This window comes from Vanacampus margaritifer, chromosome 15 (assembly GCF_051991255.1).
Source record: "Vanacampus margaritifer isolate UIUO_Vmar chromosome 15, RoL_Vmar_1.0, whole genome shotgun sequence".
Lineage (NCBI taxonomy): Eukaryota > Metazoa > Chordata > Actinopteri > Syngnathiformes > Syngnathidae > Vanacampus > Vanacampus margaritifer.
The window spans coordinates 21,990,750-22,010,040 of NC_135446.1; the positions used below are offsets into that span (position 1 = coordinate 21,990,750).

Consider the following 19,291-nt stretch of genomic DNA (forward strand, 5'->3'; position numbering starts at 1 on the left):
TTATTAATATGAACCAATTTTGCTTTGTTACCCTGCTCAATGACAAACAAAAAATACTTGGAGCACACTTTTTCTTACTAAAACAATTTAATATCTCTGTATAAAAGAAGAGAGGCCCTTTATAGTGGTTATAGTGCCATCATAAAGTGTGGCAATAATACAGCAGAGGTATTACAGATAACTAACACAGGTTCCGACATGCAGTCAAAATAATGTGCAGTGCAGTGGTCACATCGTTGGAACGCCGTCCATTCGGGGGGAAAAGTGCAGCAGAATAAATGGACTTTTCAACTACAAAAATCCTCATTTTGACAGAAACGGAATCAAACTTTGGCACAGTCAATAAAAAGACTTCCTGTAAACGTTCAATATTTGGACAGATTTCAAACAAAGACGATTTGCTGTTAAAATGATCCAAATGTCTCAACCCAGAGATAAATTGTTCAAATGATTCCACTTTTCTCTCATGAATTGATTGTCAAGCAAAAAACAAAGTGTACGTTAATCTCTATGGCTTTCAATAATACTGAAATATGTCCGAATTAAAAAAAGCGTCAAACTTAACTCTCGTGAGCCGTCTGTAACATCAATAGCAACTTCACATCGTTTTCTGCTCTCAGCACGCGAGGAGTGTTTCTCCTTATTTTGTCCAACTTGCTTGCTTAAGTTTTGTTCACGCTCGGTCGTTTGAAAAATCGAAATCCAGCGCAATTTCCTCCTTCTTGCCGTGCGAGTTCCTGCGCGTGACGTCGTGAACCGGCTTCAAGCGCTTGGTGACCAGCTTGAGGTTGGTCTCGTGCAGGATCACCTGAGTCAGGTACTTCTCACGCTTGATTTGCTCTTTGACGGCGTACGGCACGTCGGGGATGACGTATGACAGGATGAACTTGGTCAGGTAGACAATGTGCTGTCAAAAGACATTCATCAGTAACGCCAAACGATTTTTTTTTTTTTTTTTTGCTGCTTGTGCCGCTTACCTCGACAACTATAATAAACGCCATTTTGGCAGCGATCACATGCCAGTAGTAGATGTTGTACTCGTACTCTTTCGGGTGCCCGGGAGGGTAGCGGAAATCACGATACCTGAAAAGAAAATAAGTTTGGTGAGAAGTAACAAAGTAAAAATACTTAGTTACTATACTCATGTAGCTTTTTAAGGCATGTTTACATACGTACATACATAATAAGAAAATAAAAAGATGTATTATGATCATAAAATATCGTCTTTTCACTTAGAGATTCTTAACCTGGGTTTGATTGAACCCCATGGGTTTTGTGAGTCAGTCTCAGGGGTTCGGCGGTACTCAAATGATTGGTGATGATACGCCTGGCCTGGCCGTCATTGGCCGCAGGTGATCACGCCGCATTGCTTGGCCTGAATGCGCTGCAGGGAATTTGGTGCGCTCGCTCGCTAGGTGACACGCAGCTGTTATGAATTTTACTGTAACGCCTTCATACTATGTCAAGCAAAAAAGGAAAGGGGTCGGACGAATATGTGCAATTCAAATGTATAATGGAGCGTACGGTGTTCCACAGGGTTCAATTCCGAGGCCTCTGCGGTTTTCATTGTACCTGCTGCCCCTGGGTTCCGTCATAAGAAAACAGCAGTGGTTGTTTTAAAGTGATCTCTAAACATAGAGTCGAAAAGGACGCAAGGATGAAAAGGCCTAAAATAGAACAATATCAAATGAAACATATTTTATTTTTCCAATAAAGAAGGGTACGGTGAATGTGCATAGGAAAGTGGTGGGGTTCGTTCGTTCAGTGCCTCCAACAAGGTTAAGAAGCACTGACATGAATACTCTGACAAACTACTTTCCTGTGTTTGTTTTTTTTCAAACTAATTCCTAGTTAGAAATGTCCTGATGTGCCAATCTTGATTTCTAAATACGTGAGCTATTGGCCAGGTATTTACAACTTTGTACCTGCAGGTGGTGATGTTGTACGGCGCGCTCAGCGGCCTGCTGTCGTTGGAGAAATCGCTGATGTCGAAGATGGAGAGCGAGCGTTGGATGTAGCCCTGCATGCTTTGCGAGTCTTGCTCCCCATACGGGTACACGGAGAAAGACCAGTAGTAGACCAGGCGCGGGATCATGTCGGAGGTGAAGGCGATGATCATGGCCTGGACTCACCGACAGCGAGGGAACCACCATTGGCGACGTCGCGGACGCAGGACGTCAAAGTAGCCGGCGGCGACTCACGTTGGTGGCGACGGCCAGGATGGCCACACCCTGAAGGATGGGCTGCCAGGCGCCGATGTCCTGCGCCTTCTCGGGGACGATGCGGCGGAACTGCGTGGTGATTTTCCAGGCGTCCACGCGGATTTCAAACAGGTTGTTGACCAGCGCCAGGACCGGAGCCAGCGGGAAGGAGGCCACGAAGAGGGTGACGAAGCCAAACTGGATGACTACGCGGGAGCGAAAAACACATCATTACCATGCGTTCGCACCGCACACGTGTCGTTTTTCAGATGATGTCGTCACGCTTGAACTCTTCTCACCCATTTCCAGGTACTCATAGAAGAGTCCCAGTTTGGACATGGACTGCAGCTGGTAGTCCTGCTCCCAACGAGGAATCGGCTTCTGCGACGATGCGCGCGTGCAGTAGCGGAAGATCGCATTTTTCGCCCACCTGAGAGACGCACGGACGAGGTCAGAGTTCAGCTGAGCCGTCATGGCATTATTGGCGCTTATTGTGCCGTTTGTCTTCCTTACGGTAACAGGACCTCTTGGATGTTGTTCCAGATGGCTTTGCCGCCCATGATGATTGACAGCTGAGTGGTCAGTTCAATCAGACAACCGCCGGGATCACACTGATTTTTTGGGAAACAAAACAACAACAACAGCCGTACAAACACGTTCCAAGCGTGGATACGCAACAAGAGGGGAAGCCATCTTACCTCCTCGTTGCGGTATTTTCCCAGGAGGTACACGGGTCGTCCGGGGTAGCCGACGGCTTTTCCTTTGGCGAAGGCGATGTAGAAACAAGACGAGTAGTAGTTGACGAATTGGAAGAGGAACATCTTGAGCGTCAGGCTGTTCTCGTAGTCCGTCTTGGTCCTCGGCAGCTCTGTGAGGTGGGACGATGTTTGGGTTTGGGATTTGAAAAAAAAAAAAAAAGGATTATTGATCTGTAAGATGTGCTAATCAAGCCGTTGATAGTTTAGCAGCAATTATAGATGAATATGTAGCAGAAAATCTGAAAAGTGGAGGTTTATTTTTTTAAGAAGTTCAAATGTTCTCCAATTCTGGAATGACACATTTGATATTTGGTGTGGTTTGTGACAAGAACGTTTATTGATAACGTATCGTGGATGTTATGTCACATAAAGCAAATGAAAATGTTTTGATGGTTCGACACAAGCCCCCCAAGAAAGATGCACTTGTTCTAATACTTCTTTTCATACACTTCTATTCCAAATTTAACTTTTGTGCTGCTGGCAAATGAAAATAGAAAGCTCTTAATCAAGGTGGTGGTTTTCCAAAATCCACATTTTTGTCCAAACGATCTACTTTTGTCACTAACTCAAAACGCCGACATGCAGACAAACCCTTTCGTCGGAATGGGGCACATATACGTACTTATTGCAGCTTTTATGTGTGCTATTTGGCCACCAGGGGCAGTATAATACAAACATACGAAATACACGGAGATGGCCACTGTTAGTGAGATCAGTCATTCTTTGCAGAGGATAAAGAATTATTATGTTATCATTGTAGTTTTCACAGCGTTTGATTTCAGCGACCCACCAAAGTCGGTGATCCAGATGGCGACCCGCTCGTATAACATGTTGAGAATCATGATGACCACGAAGCTGATGAGCGAGGCCGTGACTGACGTGGCCATCTGCGGCGTCACGTATTCCTTGAGGGGCTCCAGCTCCTTCAGGTCCTGCGCTCGCAGCCTGGCCGAGAAGGCGAAGAAGGCGGCCAGCCGGTACACGGTGATGGCCACGATGGAGGCCACGATGAGCAGGATCTGTCACGCAAAACAGCAGAACGTCATCAGGGGGGATTTGGACTTCCAGGAAGGGAAGGATGAGATTACCCAGAACAAAACCGTCCCCATCCCGATTGACACTCGAACGCAGCGTCCGCAGGCCGTGTATGGCACTTTTTCCTTCACCTGAGTCACGCACACACATTAGGCTAGCGAAACTTTGGGCATCTTGCGATGACGAGCGCCAGAGCGCCACTCACCCCCGTGACTGGGTTTTTCCTCTCGTACATACATTTGGCCTCGTATTCCGGCCGGGGCGGCTCCTCCTGCTCCAGGAACTCCACCGTGTCCCACTGGTAGTCCAGCTCGGCCTGGTAGCGCTTCCAAAATTCCAGGAACAGCGTCACTGCGGCGAGGAAATGAGGACAAACGCATGTGCTGATTAGAGGCACAGCTGAGTCGCGTTTGAAAAGAAAAAAGAAAAAAAAACGACTTACCCCAGATTGCCATAAAAACGGCAAACACCAGCGTGCCAAAATTGTCAAATATGCACAGTTTCTACAAAACAGAAAGATCAGACGGTGATTGGCGGTTAAGCCCGATATCCCTAAACCAGTGGTTTTCAACCCGTGTTCAATGGAAGCCCACGGGTTGGGTGAGTCAGACTCCGGGTTGGATGAGTCAGACTCCGGGTTCGAGGTCAAGACACACACCCGACCGACCGGTACGATTGTTGATGGTGCGGTTGCCGTCTACTGACCTTTGAGGCTTCGCAGGTGCTGTTCAAGCGCCAGTATTTGCACTCCCGGTCGCACTGCGGGCACATGATTATTTTGCCGCCAATCTCCGGGTCGCACACTTCTTTGCTGCAAACGCACAAGACAGCCGACGCCGCACGCGTGAATCGCAGCAATTTGCTGACAAATAGCCGCCATCCGCTCACAGTCGAGTTTTTGAAGTCGGCGTACGCGTGACGAGTACCTCCACGTGCTGGTTTCTTGCGTTTTGTATCCGTAGATGAAGCAACTGAGACCGACGACGGCGGCGAGAGCCAACATGACGGTGTAGAAGCCCAACCAGGCAAAGTAAATGCCAATTTTCTCCCCGTAGTACTTCCTGTGAATTGTTTTTGACAGCAGTGTTTTCCATCCCAAAAATGACACAACAGAATGTCAAACAACAAATGACTCAAAATGTCCATTAGAGTCTCGTCTCAAATCAATGATATATTTACTTATATATGGGCCTGCTTAGTCAAACGGAAAGCTATTGATCAGTTGTAGGTCTATTGTATCAATTCATCAGAGCTAATATTATTAAACAACAAAATATACACAATATAGTCCTCGAGGTTCCCCACCCTCACATTTCACACTGTAAGAATCTGTGACTTTGAGTGTGTGTTGCTTTAAAAGGCGGGGCTTGGCTTGGTGAGTGACGTGGGAGCCACAGAAAACAAACTAAATAAGTCAAACAAAAAGAAATTAAAAAAACAAACACATTTTGCATTCATGAAACTAATCAGAACTAACTGATGGTTGCAATAATGTCTTTTGTTTTTATCTATTAATTCATTCCATACATATTTTGGGGGTTTATTACATCTACAGCAGGAAGGTCAAACAGTCGCTTTTGGGAAATGTCGTTTACGTCACCTTATTACATGAAGTGAATGATTTTTTGGGCTCGCATGCCACAAATTTGCCTTATAAAAAAAACGAAAAACTTCAACTAATAAAAAGTCAAATGAAGCGTTTTTGAAAAAAATAAGAACTAACGAACCCATTCAAAAAAAGTCATGAAAATGAAGCGAATCGCAAGAATGAGGAGCGGTCGGTCACCTTATGAGGTTTAGAGGCTGCATCTTGTAGAAACTTTTGGGGTGGGCCCACTCGCTGTAGAGGCGGAACCTCTCGTTGGGACAGCCTTCTTCTTGCGACTTGACGTTGAACCTGCACTGCATCAACACACAAGACGCATCAACGTCCAACCAACCCGGTCCTGCCAGCAAACATGGCGCCGGTGACACTTACGTCATGGAGAGGATAGGCGGCTTTGTAAACGCCGCCGTCTAATAGTTTTCGGATGCCAAACTTTTTCACGCTGCCTCGTATCTCGTAAGGAGCTCGACTGAGGATGTAAAAAGCCTGGAAGAGAGCAACGGTTGCTTTCGAACGCCAACCAACGCCCTCGAAGGCCATTTTGAGGCGCAAAACTCACCATCCTGCTGCGCATGGACGCCGTGAAGAAAGCGTCCTTGTCCTTGACGTAGAAGTAGTCCAGGCGGTCCTTCTCAAAGGGGGCGGTGAAGAACTCGGCCTCCTCGCTGATGAGGCTCTGGTCCGGGTAGAAGGGCTTGGTGGCGGCGGACAGCCATTGCCACCACGGCGAGCGCTGCGACGACAGGTCGTTGGGCTGGATGGGCAGCTTGATGTGCAGAACTTCGCCGTACGTGCACAGCGTGTCCCACGGCATGTGCACCTTGACGAACACCAGCTTGTCGTCCGCCACCTGGATCGGCGCCGCATTCAAATTCAGCTTGGGGAAAATATGGCACGTGGCCGTCCAATTGCGCCATCTTCAATCTGCTCCACCCAGCAATATTGATTACATTACATTTATTTTGCCGGTTTTGTTTGCGGGTTGATTGAAACGTACTAATTCATTGATCTCATCCAATAATTGCTTTATTTGTTATTTATAATTTTTTAAAAAAATACGTCGGTCAAATAAATCATTTTGCATATGGCTGGCGTTTTCAGAAGAGCCCAAAAACGGTCATGTTTGTTCAACAATTCATTTTGCCTCATCCAAGACAGCAAAGCCGTTTTCAACACTTTGGATTGCTCAATATTCATTTGGAAAAATGACGCCTCCGCGTGTGGACCAACCAAAAGCACACATTTGTGAAAAAACAACCAACAACGAGGAATCCAAGACTAAAAGCTCAAAGAAGTGACTTACCGACGGCGTGGCTTCCAACTCCATCCCCATTTTCATCAGGCTGGCCTCAAAATATTCCCTCCGTCTCTGCACAAGACAGCAACCGATCATTTCACATTAATCTTGTGACTTGCAAGTTTGAGCATCTCACGAGACGGCCGAACATACACAGACATCCGTCGCTGTTTGTTTTGGCTGCTTTGAGGCAAGCTCTTTAACAAATGGGAAAAAAGAAAGAAAGAAAAAAAGCTCATGATTCCAAACGGCAAACTTGGCCAAGCGATCGCCTTAAAGTTTTGCAAGCCTGCACTTGGACGGATGAAGAGCTGGCACGAAGTCTACAATAACTTGCATGCGCAAACCTGTCACAATAGAAAAATTGGCATTTATGGCCCTGGCGGGGATTTGAGGTCGTAAGAAAAGAGCGACTTCATAATAAATACAAACTGTTGCGATACATTTAAAATCATGCAAACGAAACCTCCCTGTACAAACACGAGTCGAGAGTCAATAACCATCGTAGGTTTCAAATGCACACTCGCTCGCTCCAACATGCAAACTGTATGGGATTAAAAACATCATCATCTCATCAACATTAAATGAAAATTGAATTGTAGTTAAATGAATGTTCCAAAACAAACAGTTCTAAGATGAAACTTAAATGTATTGTGTATTTAAGTTGAATACAACAGCGCTGTTCTTAAAAAAAAATTCAATGTAGGGTTAGGGTTAGAGCAACTGCATGAAAAGTTTTTTTTGTTTTTGTTAAAGTCTCGTACTGAATTCAAAACTGTCAACTGAGCTGCATGTTGTAAATGTTGTCATTTTGAATGGAATGATTTGTGGTCCGAAACTGACAATCATTGTCATGGCACCGTTAACTCTTTGACTGCCAGACGTTTTCAAAAACGGGATGTCGCCAGTGCCAGCCGATTTAAGCATTTTGACTGATCTTTCAAGGTCCACAGAAAATTATGTGTTTGGACTATGGAAACACACATACTACCAAATGAAAGATTGAACTCTCATCTTTCATCAGAAAAAAAAGTTTGTTTCTACCTTATTCCGTTTTTCAGTTATAAGCAATAGAAAATGGTTAGTTTCACCTCTGTTTTGAAACAAACGTCTTTTAACGTCTTTGGCACTCCTCCATAGGATTTTACTAAACGTTATTTAACGTTTTTGGCAGTCAAAGAGTTAAGAAGAGTTGACGAAAAGTACCTTCCGCCGTGCGAACGTGTGTCTCTTCTCAAACTCCTTCCTGTCCTCGTCCTCGTAGACCAAAATGAAGTCCACGCGACGGACGCCGTCGTTGAAGAAGAGCGAATCGGGCTTGTCGTTGAACTCGGCCTGCGGGCAAAAGCGCGGCTCGTCGGGTAAGTGGGCACACTGAAACCCGTGCTCGTCCTCCACCGTCATGTTTGGAGGAGAGAAGACACCGTCCGTCCCTCCGTCCGTCCACCACTCAGGGTTTTAAATGTCATTGCGGTTAATACGGGCGATGTGGGATGAGCAAACATTACGACAGGCGTCCTCCACCGCCACGCAAACATTCACACATGACAAAGAACGTGTAGCAACTTTCAACATTGTGCTTTTTAGAGTGGATTTAGTGGTGGATATCATCTAATAGAGATTACCCCCCCCCCCCCCGCCCCCCCAATATAGTGATTGCAATTTAATACACGATTATTGACTATCATTGTCCAGGATGAATTTTGGATACGGTTGTCTGTGACCACCCATTTTCTATCAAATTCATTGTCTAAATGGATGTTTTTAAAAACAACACAAAAACTCTCTCTTAGACTTTACACAGATGTGATCAGCTGGGCCCATTTTTTGCATTTTCTGGACATTTTTGGATCAAACATAAAGCTACAGTGTTTCCCGCACACACATTAACTTGTGGTAAGTCGCCACAAATGATGAGGTGAGGGCGGGAGGCGTGAAGCTCATTGGGGGGGGGGGGGGTGTCTTATAATATAGGATTGTCACATTTTGAAGTCAACTTTGACTTTTACTGAGCCGCTTGGAAATTTGTCATACTCAGAACTCACCAGCGGCACTTTAACGACCGTCGAGCCTTCCTGAATTCCGTGATATGTTGGCAGAAACTCCTCGGGGTAAACTGTAGAAGGGAAAACGATGCATTGATGAAAATCGGACATTTTGCAGTAGGCAGCCCACGCGCATCAAATATCTACAGTTTCACTAAATATGATTATCTACAGAGACATGCAGCCTAACCACTTCCTGTCAAGCGCATCCGCCTGCCGCACGATAATCTCACACGTATGCATTCTTTGAGTGCTATTTATTTTACCCCAGGTTGCAGGTTCAAACATGCGCTTTTTACATGTACTTTTGGAGGAGGATGCTTTATTTCTGTTGTGCCATCAATTGGAGTACCGGCAAAAACTTTGATCGCATTCCTACCCAAAGGGGCCGCGAAAAAAGAAAGAAATGGCTGCGAGCGATCAGCGATTTTCTATATTATGTTGACATGTTTTCAGTCTTAACTCTCTAAGTGTGTGAGTGTGAATAATTGATCATCAATTACACCAAAGTGCACTCACTGATGTTTGTTTGATTATGAGGGGAGGAGGTGGGTCAATAATATCCTGCTTGTGGGAATTGTAGCATTTGTTCCCTCTTGGAAAATAGGAATGACACAACGATGACTTGGCTGCATTCTATGCTATAGCGACATCTAGTGGTCACTTATTGCACACTGTACCTTTAAACAGAAAAATGTAAACAATAAATAACTGATTGTTTTATTTAGGTCAGTGTGTTTAAATTCAAGCCAAATCATTTAAAAGCAATCCTTCTCATTTTCTGTATGCTGCTTCCAAAACACAAGTTTGGCTCTCCATTGGTGAGAATGTGAGTGTTTGTACAGTATGTGATTGGCCGGCCGCTTGTCAGTTGCAAAAAAAACTACAAAAAAGTTTCCTCTTCAAAGACAGGTTGGACTTCATTCTGTCTTACTTTTAAGATGCAGCGTGGTTCCACTCAAGGAATGGAAGCAACAACAAACGAGCTGTTGCTAAGCAGAACCACAACATCCAAGAAAATGTAAGAGGACCCATGTGACATCCCTGAGGGACACGAAAGGGCTTCTTTTTCCCCCCCCCAAAGAGCATGGAGACACGCCCCCCCCCCAATCGGTTTAAAACGTACAGTAAGTTTATGTTGCCAGCTAGCCACAACTGTAAATGTTAATGCCCACTGATTTGATTTCAACACACGTTTGCGAAGTAATGACTCACGGAGCACGGAATTGACTTCCCTTGTAATATGTGTGCTTGCGTGGCCTGCCTATTGTCTGATTAAGTTCCCAAACAAAATATACACTAAAAAGTACAAGAAGTGTTTGTCTCACCGACGTCTTCCTCTATCATTTCCAAGTGGGCATCTGCCTCGAATTCTTCGACGTCAGAGAGGGATTCCATCTCCAGGATGTCGTTCTCCATTTTGGCTTTTCCAGCCAAAGTTTTCGTTTATGCCGCTCCGTAGCTTGTTCGGATATCACAGCAGCTTAACGGCGCCGGCCCGCGTACATTCTGAAGTTAATTTGCCAACACTGACCAAACGTTCGGTACACTTTGGACCAAGTTGAGACTTGAGAGAAGCGGTACGAAACGGGTGGGGTCGAAGGAGGAGGAGGCGCGACGTTCCATTTTCCACCGGAAGTCCAACTTTGGTGAAGTATGATGACGTCGTGCGAAACATTTTTCTTTTCTATACTAACCAAAATAAACACATTTTCTAACTTTTTACCCTATAAATCCAAATTTGGAGTTAAATACACATGACAGCAAGTTGGTAGAAAGCTGCCTCATTAGCTGCCTAAAACGTTTTTTCCACCCCAAACCTATTTACCAAAATCACTCCCAAATGTTGCGCCTTAACTAATTCAATTATATTTTCACAATCGCGGCTATCACTTCGATTTGGTGGGCTTTGTTCACTGGCGCAGTTCTAAAGTCGTCGTTTCCATAACTTCAACAGAATATTCCATTTACGTGCATGCTATGGCTAAACGGATTGTGATATGTCGGGTGTGTATAAAGAAGAGAGTGTCAGCATAACGCAATCCATTTTTATTGCAATGTATAATACATGAGTATATTTACAAAAATGGTTAAAAAACGTGAAATTCCTTATTTCACTGGCATATCATGGTTTGAGGGCGAGACTGACAGCCAAGCTTAAAACATACACAGGCAGCGCTGCTTGGTGGAAAAGCATCATCTGGAGGCCTTGCCATTTTCATGAACATCCATCCTGCAAACAGGAAAACATGGGTTTCACTTATTATTTCAATTTAACGTTGCAGCATACGCAGGCCAGTTGTTTTTTCTGTAACTCCCAACTCACCCGTTTTCATCTTTGAGGTGCTGGTACAGCTCAAACTTGCTGTTGACCGAGTGCGCTCTGCCCATAAATTCCCGGCGTTTCCTGGACTTGGCGGCGATCCGATTGGTCCACAGAGAGAGGAGCGAGACGGGACCTGTGGCCACACAAAGTGTTGAAGATGCACACAGGTGAGTCACAGCCCTGACTTTTCAACTTGATCAGCTTGTATCTTCCCTTCAGTGTTCAGGCAAAAGTTTGTGTTCTGTAGCCAGCGTATGACACAAATGGGATGCAGTTGCACTTTAGGCCAGAGGTGGCAGTCATGAGTAAAAAAGTGACAAATTCCATTCTGAAACCCACCGCACCCCTTCAAAAAAAAAAAACAAGCAAAATATCTCACTAAAGTTTGTGAAAAGAAAACACAAGCCTTATTCAAGTACCTTTGGCGCCCTCTAGTGACTCCACCTCGTCAGTGGCCAGACGGGGTTTCTTGACCAGCGGCTCGGGTGAGTCCGGTGAATCCTTGATGACTTCCGACTCCTGATCCTCTTTTTCCGGCACACTTTTCACCCTAAAAAAAAAAAAGCAGAGTCAAGTGATGATTACTAGACAAAGCGTCCGGTTGGCGTACACACGCGTGAAAAGAACTGGCCTCTCGGAGTCCTTCCAGCTTTTGTCCTCGGCATCCTTGCCCCCGTTTTTGTCCACCCGCTCTTCCCTGTCCTCCCTCTTCCTGCCCCGCTTCTTCCTCTCCTCTTCCTCAGGAGGTTTGCTGCGGCAGGCCACGATGCAGTCCAAGACCCTCTGGTGCCTGTCGGTGGCGCCGGCGTGGGTTTTCACCAAAGTCTCCAGCTCGTTCCACATTATACGGTACTGCTCGTCTCTACGGGGGACAAACATCATTTGAGCTCATGTCATTTCTTACACTGTAAACAATCAAAAACATTTTGGTCTTCACAGTAATGTTGAGTCTTAAAGTGTACAAATCATAATGGCAGTATTTCTGGTTGGATTATTTAAATGTGAACATGTAAAAAGGTCTGACAGTATCATTTGCATTCTTGTCTGCTTCTTTTTGATTTTTTTTTTTTAGGGATGTCCCAATCCAATCACGTGATCAGAAACCAGATCTGATCATGTGATATCCAGATGATCCGGTATCAGCTGAAAAAGATTGGATGTTTAAATACATTTTAAAGGTCTCATAGCGATCAAATTAATTGGAGGAAGACGCAAGACACTCCCAAATATGTCAACCTGGCAAGTCTCAGCGCTAAACCAAAAGTTTGCCTTGCCTGATATAAAGAAGCCCGCTTGCTAAAATTGGACTTTGGGGGATAAAAGCTGTTTAAAAAAAAAACATAGCTTGTTTAAATGGTTGAGCCCGACCATCACGACACAGCAGGTTATTTCCAAACCGACCTTTTGGGGCCTTTGCCTCTGGAACCCACAGTTGAGATGGGAAGTGGGTCGTTCTTCCTCTCCATGTCCACCAGGTTGTAGACGGTCTTCTGGCAGGTGAGAACGTCCTCCTCAGTCAGAAGCTCCTTCACGATCAGGTTAGCCAGAGGAACCACCTTACAAGACGGAAACATGATGCTGAAGGATGGCAGGTGGATTCTCGTGGCGGCGGCGGCGATGGCGATGGCGAAGGAAGACGTGCTCACTGCCTGCATGTTGAAAATGGTGGTCTGGGAGATGATCATGGGCCAGTAACGCGTGTGGCGTTCAAGCTGAGCTCTGGCTCGCTCCGCCGGCAACTTGGCCGCCGGATGATGCGTGGCCTCCGAAACCGGAGTAAGGCGGTTTTCCTTCATGAACTCCCCAAAGTCCTGAAAGAGACAAAAGCAATGAGAAAAGACGCAAGACTCTTCTTGGCCTGCATTGTTGGAACAAACGTACGGTGATGCGATAGTCCGTCACACGGCCGCCGCAGCCCTCGCTGATGGAAGGCGGGTCCTCCAGTGTGGAGCGATTGCTGTTGAGCACGTGCAGGAAGATCTCGCCTCCGTGGCTGCTGAGCATGTGGCTGATGATCTTGGACCCGGACTTCCTGGGCTGCTCCAGTAGCACCGATCGACCTGGAGACAACCGAAGCAAATAAATTTCAAATAAAACAAACAAAGTTCTTAACTCATTCACTGGCAGCCTTTTTCACTGAAGCAACCCCCTTCGCTCCGGCTGTTTTCCCAGATTTGGACTAAATATTGTGTTCTATTGCTATAAATGATACGATACGATACGATATACTTTTAACACATGGAAGCCGCCAAAAGAAAGATTCGAGTCTCTTCTTTCATCGAGAAAAAAAAAGTACATTTCTATCAGTTTCCGTTTTGCAGCAATTAGCATTAGCATATAGCGACGTTTTATCATTATTCACAAATCTATTTAGAACTGTGGGAAAAGAGTTTGTTCCAACATTGATCGCTTATGCTCTGCTGCCACCTGCTGGCCACTTTTTGTAATAACTATCTTTGCTTTAAGCCAGCGCTTCATGTCGGAAGCTGCATCAAAGCCTTCTGTATGCTCTTGCATTAAAAAACAAACATTAAAAAAAAACGTGTCAAGATGTTTTTGGGAGTGAAGGACAAAGTATAAAAAAATGAGTTTAAACATTTTGGGGTTTGAATGAGCTAAGGAATAAATTCCTTCTGTCGCTGTGAGCAGGAATTTTCACATCTGAAAACTTATTTTATACTAATACTAATTATTTTTCAGGTTTCCACCTGAAGACTGACGAATAGACAAAGAACATTTTTGACCAAATGTGGTCATTCACAAAACGTATTGTGAATATAACAAAACTGTATTTAGGCAGTTCACAATCATTGCCTTATTTACAATTTAGCAATGGCTGCCACGTGTGTCACGTGTTTCACGCTAGAAAATTGTACAGCACATAAAATACTCAGGGGGCATCCATTTTAATTCAACAATGGTGCAAATGAGAACAATTTGAGCTTGTAGCGAGCGGTGCAACCAAACCCGAAGTCTCCTTGACATTGTATGAAAGCCAAAATTTTGATTTGGCAATGGACACGTATGTCATGGACCAATAAGAGAGAGTGAAGGATGAAAATATTGCATTTGTAACTTTATTAAACAGACAAAAAAATCCTTATTTTACTTATACATACTTATATAGTAAGGCACCGGCTTACTTACCATTCAGGAGAAAGTTGGTCAAACATGACGAAGGACGACTGTTGACGTCAGTGGGGGAGATGCGATAAGCTCCCGTGCAGTAATGCAGTTCTAAGTGGGTGAAAGGTCATCCAATTAGTCAGCACACCGATGCAAAATCACGGCAGCCCTCGTTTGGCTTGAACGCACCGACGGAGATGGTTCGCGGCGTGCACCATTTCAGCGTGACCGTTTCTTTCAGTCCATTTTCTCGTGTGCTGGTGCCGGCCATATGCAAATCTCCTGTGCGAGAAAATGCCAAATGACAACGAATAGAAATGTGCCCTCTTGAAGCTGGGAAGCGATTCGGGTAACCCACCACTTTTAATGAACTCCATGTGGGCGTCCTTGTGATGCAGCAGCTCCACGTCGTAATTGGCCGACGTGTTGGCGTGCTGCTCTTCCTGGTCGGCCGCAGAAGAGACACAAACAAATGCAACATGTTAAGATCAAGTTGGAGACAAATTGTCACGCACCGCCGTTTTCAAGGTTTTCAATCAGAGGAGATGGGGAAGCTATATGCTAAGAAGCTAAAGGTGTGTTTAATGAAACACTTAAGTGATGTCGTCAGGATCACACAGTGGCTGACTGGAAGTGGAGGAGGAACAAGACAGACACTCAACACGTTTGAAGATGAAGAAGAGGCAACACTGGTCACAATTGATTTGCTACATAAAACTCTTTTACTTTTTAGCAGCGACTTAAGAGTCGTTTCAACATTTTCATTACAAGCAAGATTTACTGCCTCTCGGGTGAGAAAAAAAAAGAGCCAATGTCGATGAGAGGAGTGAATGATTTTTGCCTTCAATATAGAAATCCGGACGTCACCTGACTATTCCCCAAACACGCCCCCTTCTGGCAGGATAGTAGCCGCGCCACGCGAATGGACGACAATGGCGAGTAGGGATCAAACTGGCGTTTAACCGTCAACTCTGTGTCCAAGAGAATTCACACTCACTCGATGAAAAGGACATGAAAAGCATGCTCAGGTTGGATGATATTAACGTTGGCGATGAAGTGTCAGGAATGCTTTTCTTTTCCCCAACTCGGCGACGCTGCTACGCCGAATGCTAACGATGCGATCGAGCTACATCGACACGACTAACTGATTCAGTAATTGATTGGCCTGATCTGAAGTGATGAGGAGCAATGAGGAGGATCCCAAATCCTCCGTCCTGTTGTCGACCCTTTTTAGGGCTGCCGTCATCCGTTGGCGACGCATTGCTTCCTCTTCTGCTAGCCTGGAGGACGCGCCATCCTTTGCCCCCCGTTGTGGCAGTTGGCCCACAACAACCGTCTATCATCGCATAAGTGCGGCGTTTGCCATTTACTCAAAGTAGCGCACGTGTTTTCTATACTGCCAAAATGGCGGCGTGAACGCTCATTTTGGGATGCATGACATTCATCCGTTTCACAATAAACAATATTAGATGTATTTTACATAAATGTTTTGGTTTTATAGGTTCAAATGAATGCAACTGCATCATGAACTAATATGAAAAAAAAAAACAAAGTCACAATGTGACCACAGTTACCTTTCTTGAAACATCTCACGTCAATCACAAATGAACATTTGCAACAAAAGAGCCTACAACACACACACACACACACACACACGAAAAAAAGAAAGACACACGCCACATGACTCGGACCCTGCCCCTTCCTCCTCACGTGCGTGTGTGTGTGCGAATCGAGTACTAACCTGTTCGCAAACATTTAATGTGGGCTAGCAAAACAGAAAATACAGCATGAAACCAGCAGCAGGGTTCAGTCGCGTCAACATGCAGGTGAGATGCACCAAAAGGAATTTAAAAAAATATATATATATACAAAAATAAGAAAAGAGTGTGAAGTGAAGTGAGTGGTTGGAAGTGAGGAGGGGCTCGCGCGTAAGAGCGGGCAAGCCAAAAGAGTGACAACTCAAAAGCGGACGAGAGTGGAGCGAAGCATGCAGCTCTTCAGAACATGCTTACAACGCAAAGACAAAAAGTGATATTTGTACGTGAGTGCGGATGCCGGGGGGGTCAAAGGGCACGTACCTTCATGGGGATGTTGGTGATGGTGGTGGAGGCCAAGTCGAAGTGCTGCTGCACCAGAATGTTCAACTTGCTGGCCAAGTGCCGCCCCGCGCGCACGCTGTGAACTTCGCTGGTCAGCAAAGGCGACACCTGAAGGGAAGACAACTTCAAGAAGAAAATCCTTTGGCATACTAAGAGCAAGGAGGAAGCCTTTTAAGCAGCGCCGGCCCACCTCTTTCTTGGGCCGGTCCGACACCAGCGTGTCGTCACCCTGGGGGTAAATGTGAATGAGGACCAGCTCACATTGCTGGATGCCCATCAGCCTGAGAACAAACCATGAGCCGCTGCATATGAATACATCACATGGAAAGCTGCTATGTACCGTGGCCATAAAAAGTCTACACACCCCTGTTCAAATACCGCTTTTTTTTGTGGTATAAAAAAGGGGGCAGAGAGAAATCATTTGAAAACTATAACCTGTACAAGCCTCTGATAGACCTCAAACAAACTTTAGCTGTTCTGGTAGGCTTCTCCTGACATTGTGATTTGTTTTCTAGCAGAAGCATGAAGCTTTTGTGATAACACTAGCTGCTATTTCTAACAATTCCACCATCCTAATTAATTACATGACATAGGGAGGGAGTCATAACACGTAAACACGTAATGCGTTTGGGAGAATTTGGTTTGGACTGAAACGATGTTGAACTATTTAGTTGGACGCAAACACAACGTTGCTCATCATACAGAAAATGAAGCATAGTCAAGGTTGAGGGAATGACGAACAGTTCAAAAATTATTGTTAGAACAGAGCCTTCAGGCATATGCACAAAAGCAAAAAAAAAAAAAAATGTCTGGAAAATATTTTTTCTCAGACCATTTGCATCATGAGATGATTTAGGCAAAAAAAAAAAAAAGACAGGCAATTATTTTAAGAGGGCGACGATAAAATGTATTGGCGACTATGGCTCTCCTTTCCCACATACCATTACGCATTACGCCAAGTCAGCATACTACCTAACAATAGTAATAAAAATAAATAAACAAACTGACCTGTCTGACCCCGCTGCCAGCTTGTTTTGCTCCATGATGGTTTCCTGAATGCAGTCTTCCAACATGCGTACATGAGTGTCACTGAAAAATAAAATAAAAATCAACATTATCTCTAGACACTCCTTTTCCCTTTTGATTGATGATAATAATATTCAAACATTCCGTCACGGCGTTGTTTACCTTTTAGCATTCGTTAGACAGATAATACGACCCCGGTTGGCAACCCGCTCAGCCACGTCCATCAGAGCGATGCGCTTCTCGTGTTGCAGCTCGGTGATCTTGCACAACGACTCCACTGCCGCCACCAGCCCGTGCAGGATGCTGCAGCACTCGGGGTCCTCTCGCGGGTTGGGGGGGCCCCACCGCGGCCAGCGATGACATGAGCTGTTGAACAAGGAAGTGTAAGGAATAGTACATACTCCACATTTGAAAATGAGTTGATCGTAATTGCTAATACTGTACTCCTTCTGGTGGTATAAAAAAAAAAAGACAGACATTTTTCTAACATAAAATGTGCCTTGGCTCGATAAAGGTTCGATGTAACTAACCTCGTGAGTGCTCTGGCAATCTCGTTTCCAGCTATTCAAGAGGTGGAACTCCGAGTCACTCACAATGTAGTTAATCTGTAAAGAAATATAGATTTGACTTGAAAGCATCTGGCCTCTCCTTGCAGTAACAAAACCGAAGGACTCACTCACCAATTTGTCCAACGGGTAAATGTCATAGAGGATGCGGCAGTATTCCATGGAGCACTCGACAGCGCACGTCCACAGAGATTTGGACACGGGGGCGAGAGGGATGACACCCTGGCCTCGGCTCTTGGTTAGAACGTCACACTCCACCTGCTGACGACTGGACTCGGCCATGTAGGGACAGTGGTCCACCACAAAGACGGTCTTGTGGGCTACTGAGAACATCTTCATCTTGTAAGCAGAAGGTGAATGCTGAACTACAAGAACAGTGGGACAACAATCATATGTAACATATCGATAAATATCCATATAAGGCACATGATTATTATTTTCATTACTCACGTGAGGAAAATCTTCTTAAAAACTTCCCGGTCAGGAAATGGTCGCTTGAAACATAATTACACTTTTCACAGACAGCTAGATGTTACATGTATTTATCTGTGAACCAAATGAGTAAATCTCAAATTATTCTAAAGATATGTTAATGATAACCGACAGCAAAACATAAGTGATGCTACATGCTAAAGTGACTATCGCGCTAGTCATCAGTACAATGGCCGATCGGAGCTTTGATCGTTATTTTTTTTTCCGATTCGCTTTTATTACCAGCGACTAGTGGATACTTATCACGAAACGAAATGTGTTAAATTGATCACAGTCCTCCATGACGGTTTCCAAAGTGTACCGCAGCACAAAATACAGTAGTTAGGATTGTTATTTGCGGAAATACGGCCGGCAGTAGTCCGTCACAAACTATTCCCCCCAAAGATTACCATTAGTTCCGGCCTCAAAAGTTCCTACCAGAAGACAGAATGACTACAACAACAAAAAAGTTAAGAAAATATAAATTACATAAATAGGCGCAACTGAATATGTGCAGTACAGGCCAAAAATTTGGACACACACATACGTCTCATTCAACGTGTTTTGCTTTATTCTCATTACTATTTACATTGTAGATTCTCACTGAAGGCATCAAAACTAAGAATGAACACGTTAAGTTATGTACTTAACAAAAAAAAGGTGAAATAACTGAAAACATATCAAAATAGACACGCTTTGCTCTGATTACTGCTTTGCACGCTTTTGGCATTCTCA

At 44.7% G+C, this 19,291-nt stretch overlaps 2 protein-coding genes across 3 annotated transcripts; both read right to left on the minus strand.

Moving 5' to 3' along the window:
* Positions 1-63: 63 nt before the first annotated feature.
* Positions 64-10,579, minus strand: ano6 (anoctamin 6). Of its 2 annotated transcripts, XM_077543671.1 has the most exons (20): positions 10,271-10,579; positions 8,943-9,013; positions 8,104-8,232; positions 6,904-6,969; positions 6,160-6,450; positions 5,973-6,086; positions 5,781-5,896; positions 4,921-5,055; positions 4,700-4,805; positions 4,437-4,497; positions 4,200-4,345; positions 4,048-4,125; positions 3,750-3,978; positions 2,900-3,069; positions 2,715-2,812; positions 2,501-2,631; positions 2,202-2,407; positions 1,926-2,122; positions 978-1,083; positions 64-907 (listed from the first exon to the last, which is right to left on the minus strand). In XM_077543671.1, exons 1-20 carry the CDS (start codon positions 10,359-10,361, stop codon positions 674-676), a joined length of 2,775 nt encoding a protein of 924 aa, XP_077399797.1. In that variant the 5' UTR covers positions 10,362-10,579; the 3' UTR covers positions 64-673. The 2 variants fall into 2 exon arrangements, with proteins under 2 accessions (XP_077399797.1, XP_077399798.1); XM_077543672.1 differs by lacking the exons at positions 8,104-8,232; positions 8,943-9,013; positions 10,271-10,579 and having other exon boundaries at positions 6,160-6,524; positions 6,904-6,966.
* Positions 10,580-10,976: 397 nt separating this feature from the next.
* ints13 (integrator complex subunit 13) lies at positions 10,977-18,959 on the minus strand. The gene is given in 18 exon segments (XM_077543673.1): positions 10,977-11,175; positions 11,269-11,401; positions 11,688-11,818; positions 11,900-12,130; positions 12,670-12,824; positions 12,915-13,079; positions 13,150-13,328; positions 14,416-14,505; positions 14,584-14,676; positions 14,753-14,837; positions 16,473-16,601; positions 16,684-16,774; positions 17,502-17,582; positions 17,682-17,860; positions 17,862-17,885; positions 18,050-18,124; positions 18,200-18,450; positions 18,536-18,959. Coding segments are annotated over 17 exon segments (2,103 nt in total). The 5' UTR covers positions 18,425-18,450; positions 18,536-18,959; the 3' UTR covers positions 10,977-11,138.
* Between the last annotated feature and the right edge of the window lie 332 nt (positions 18,960-19,291).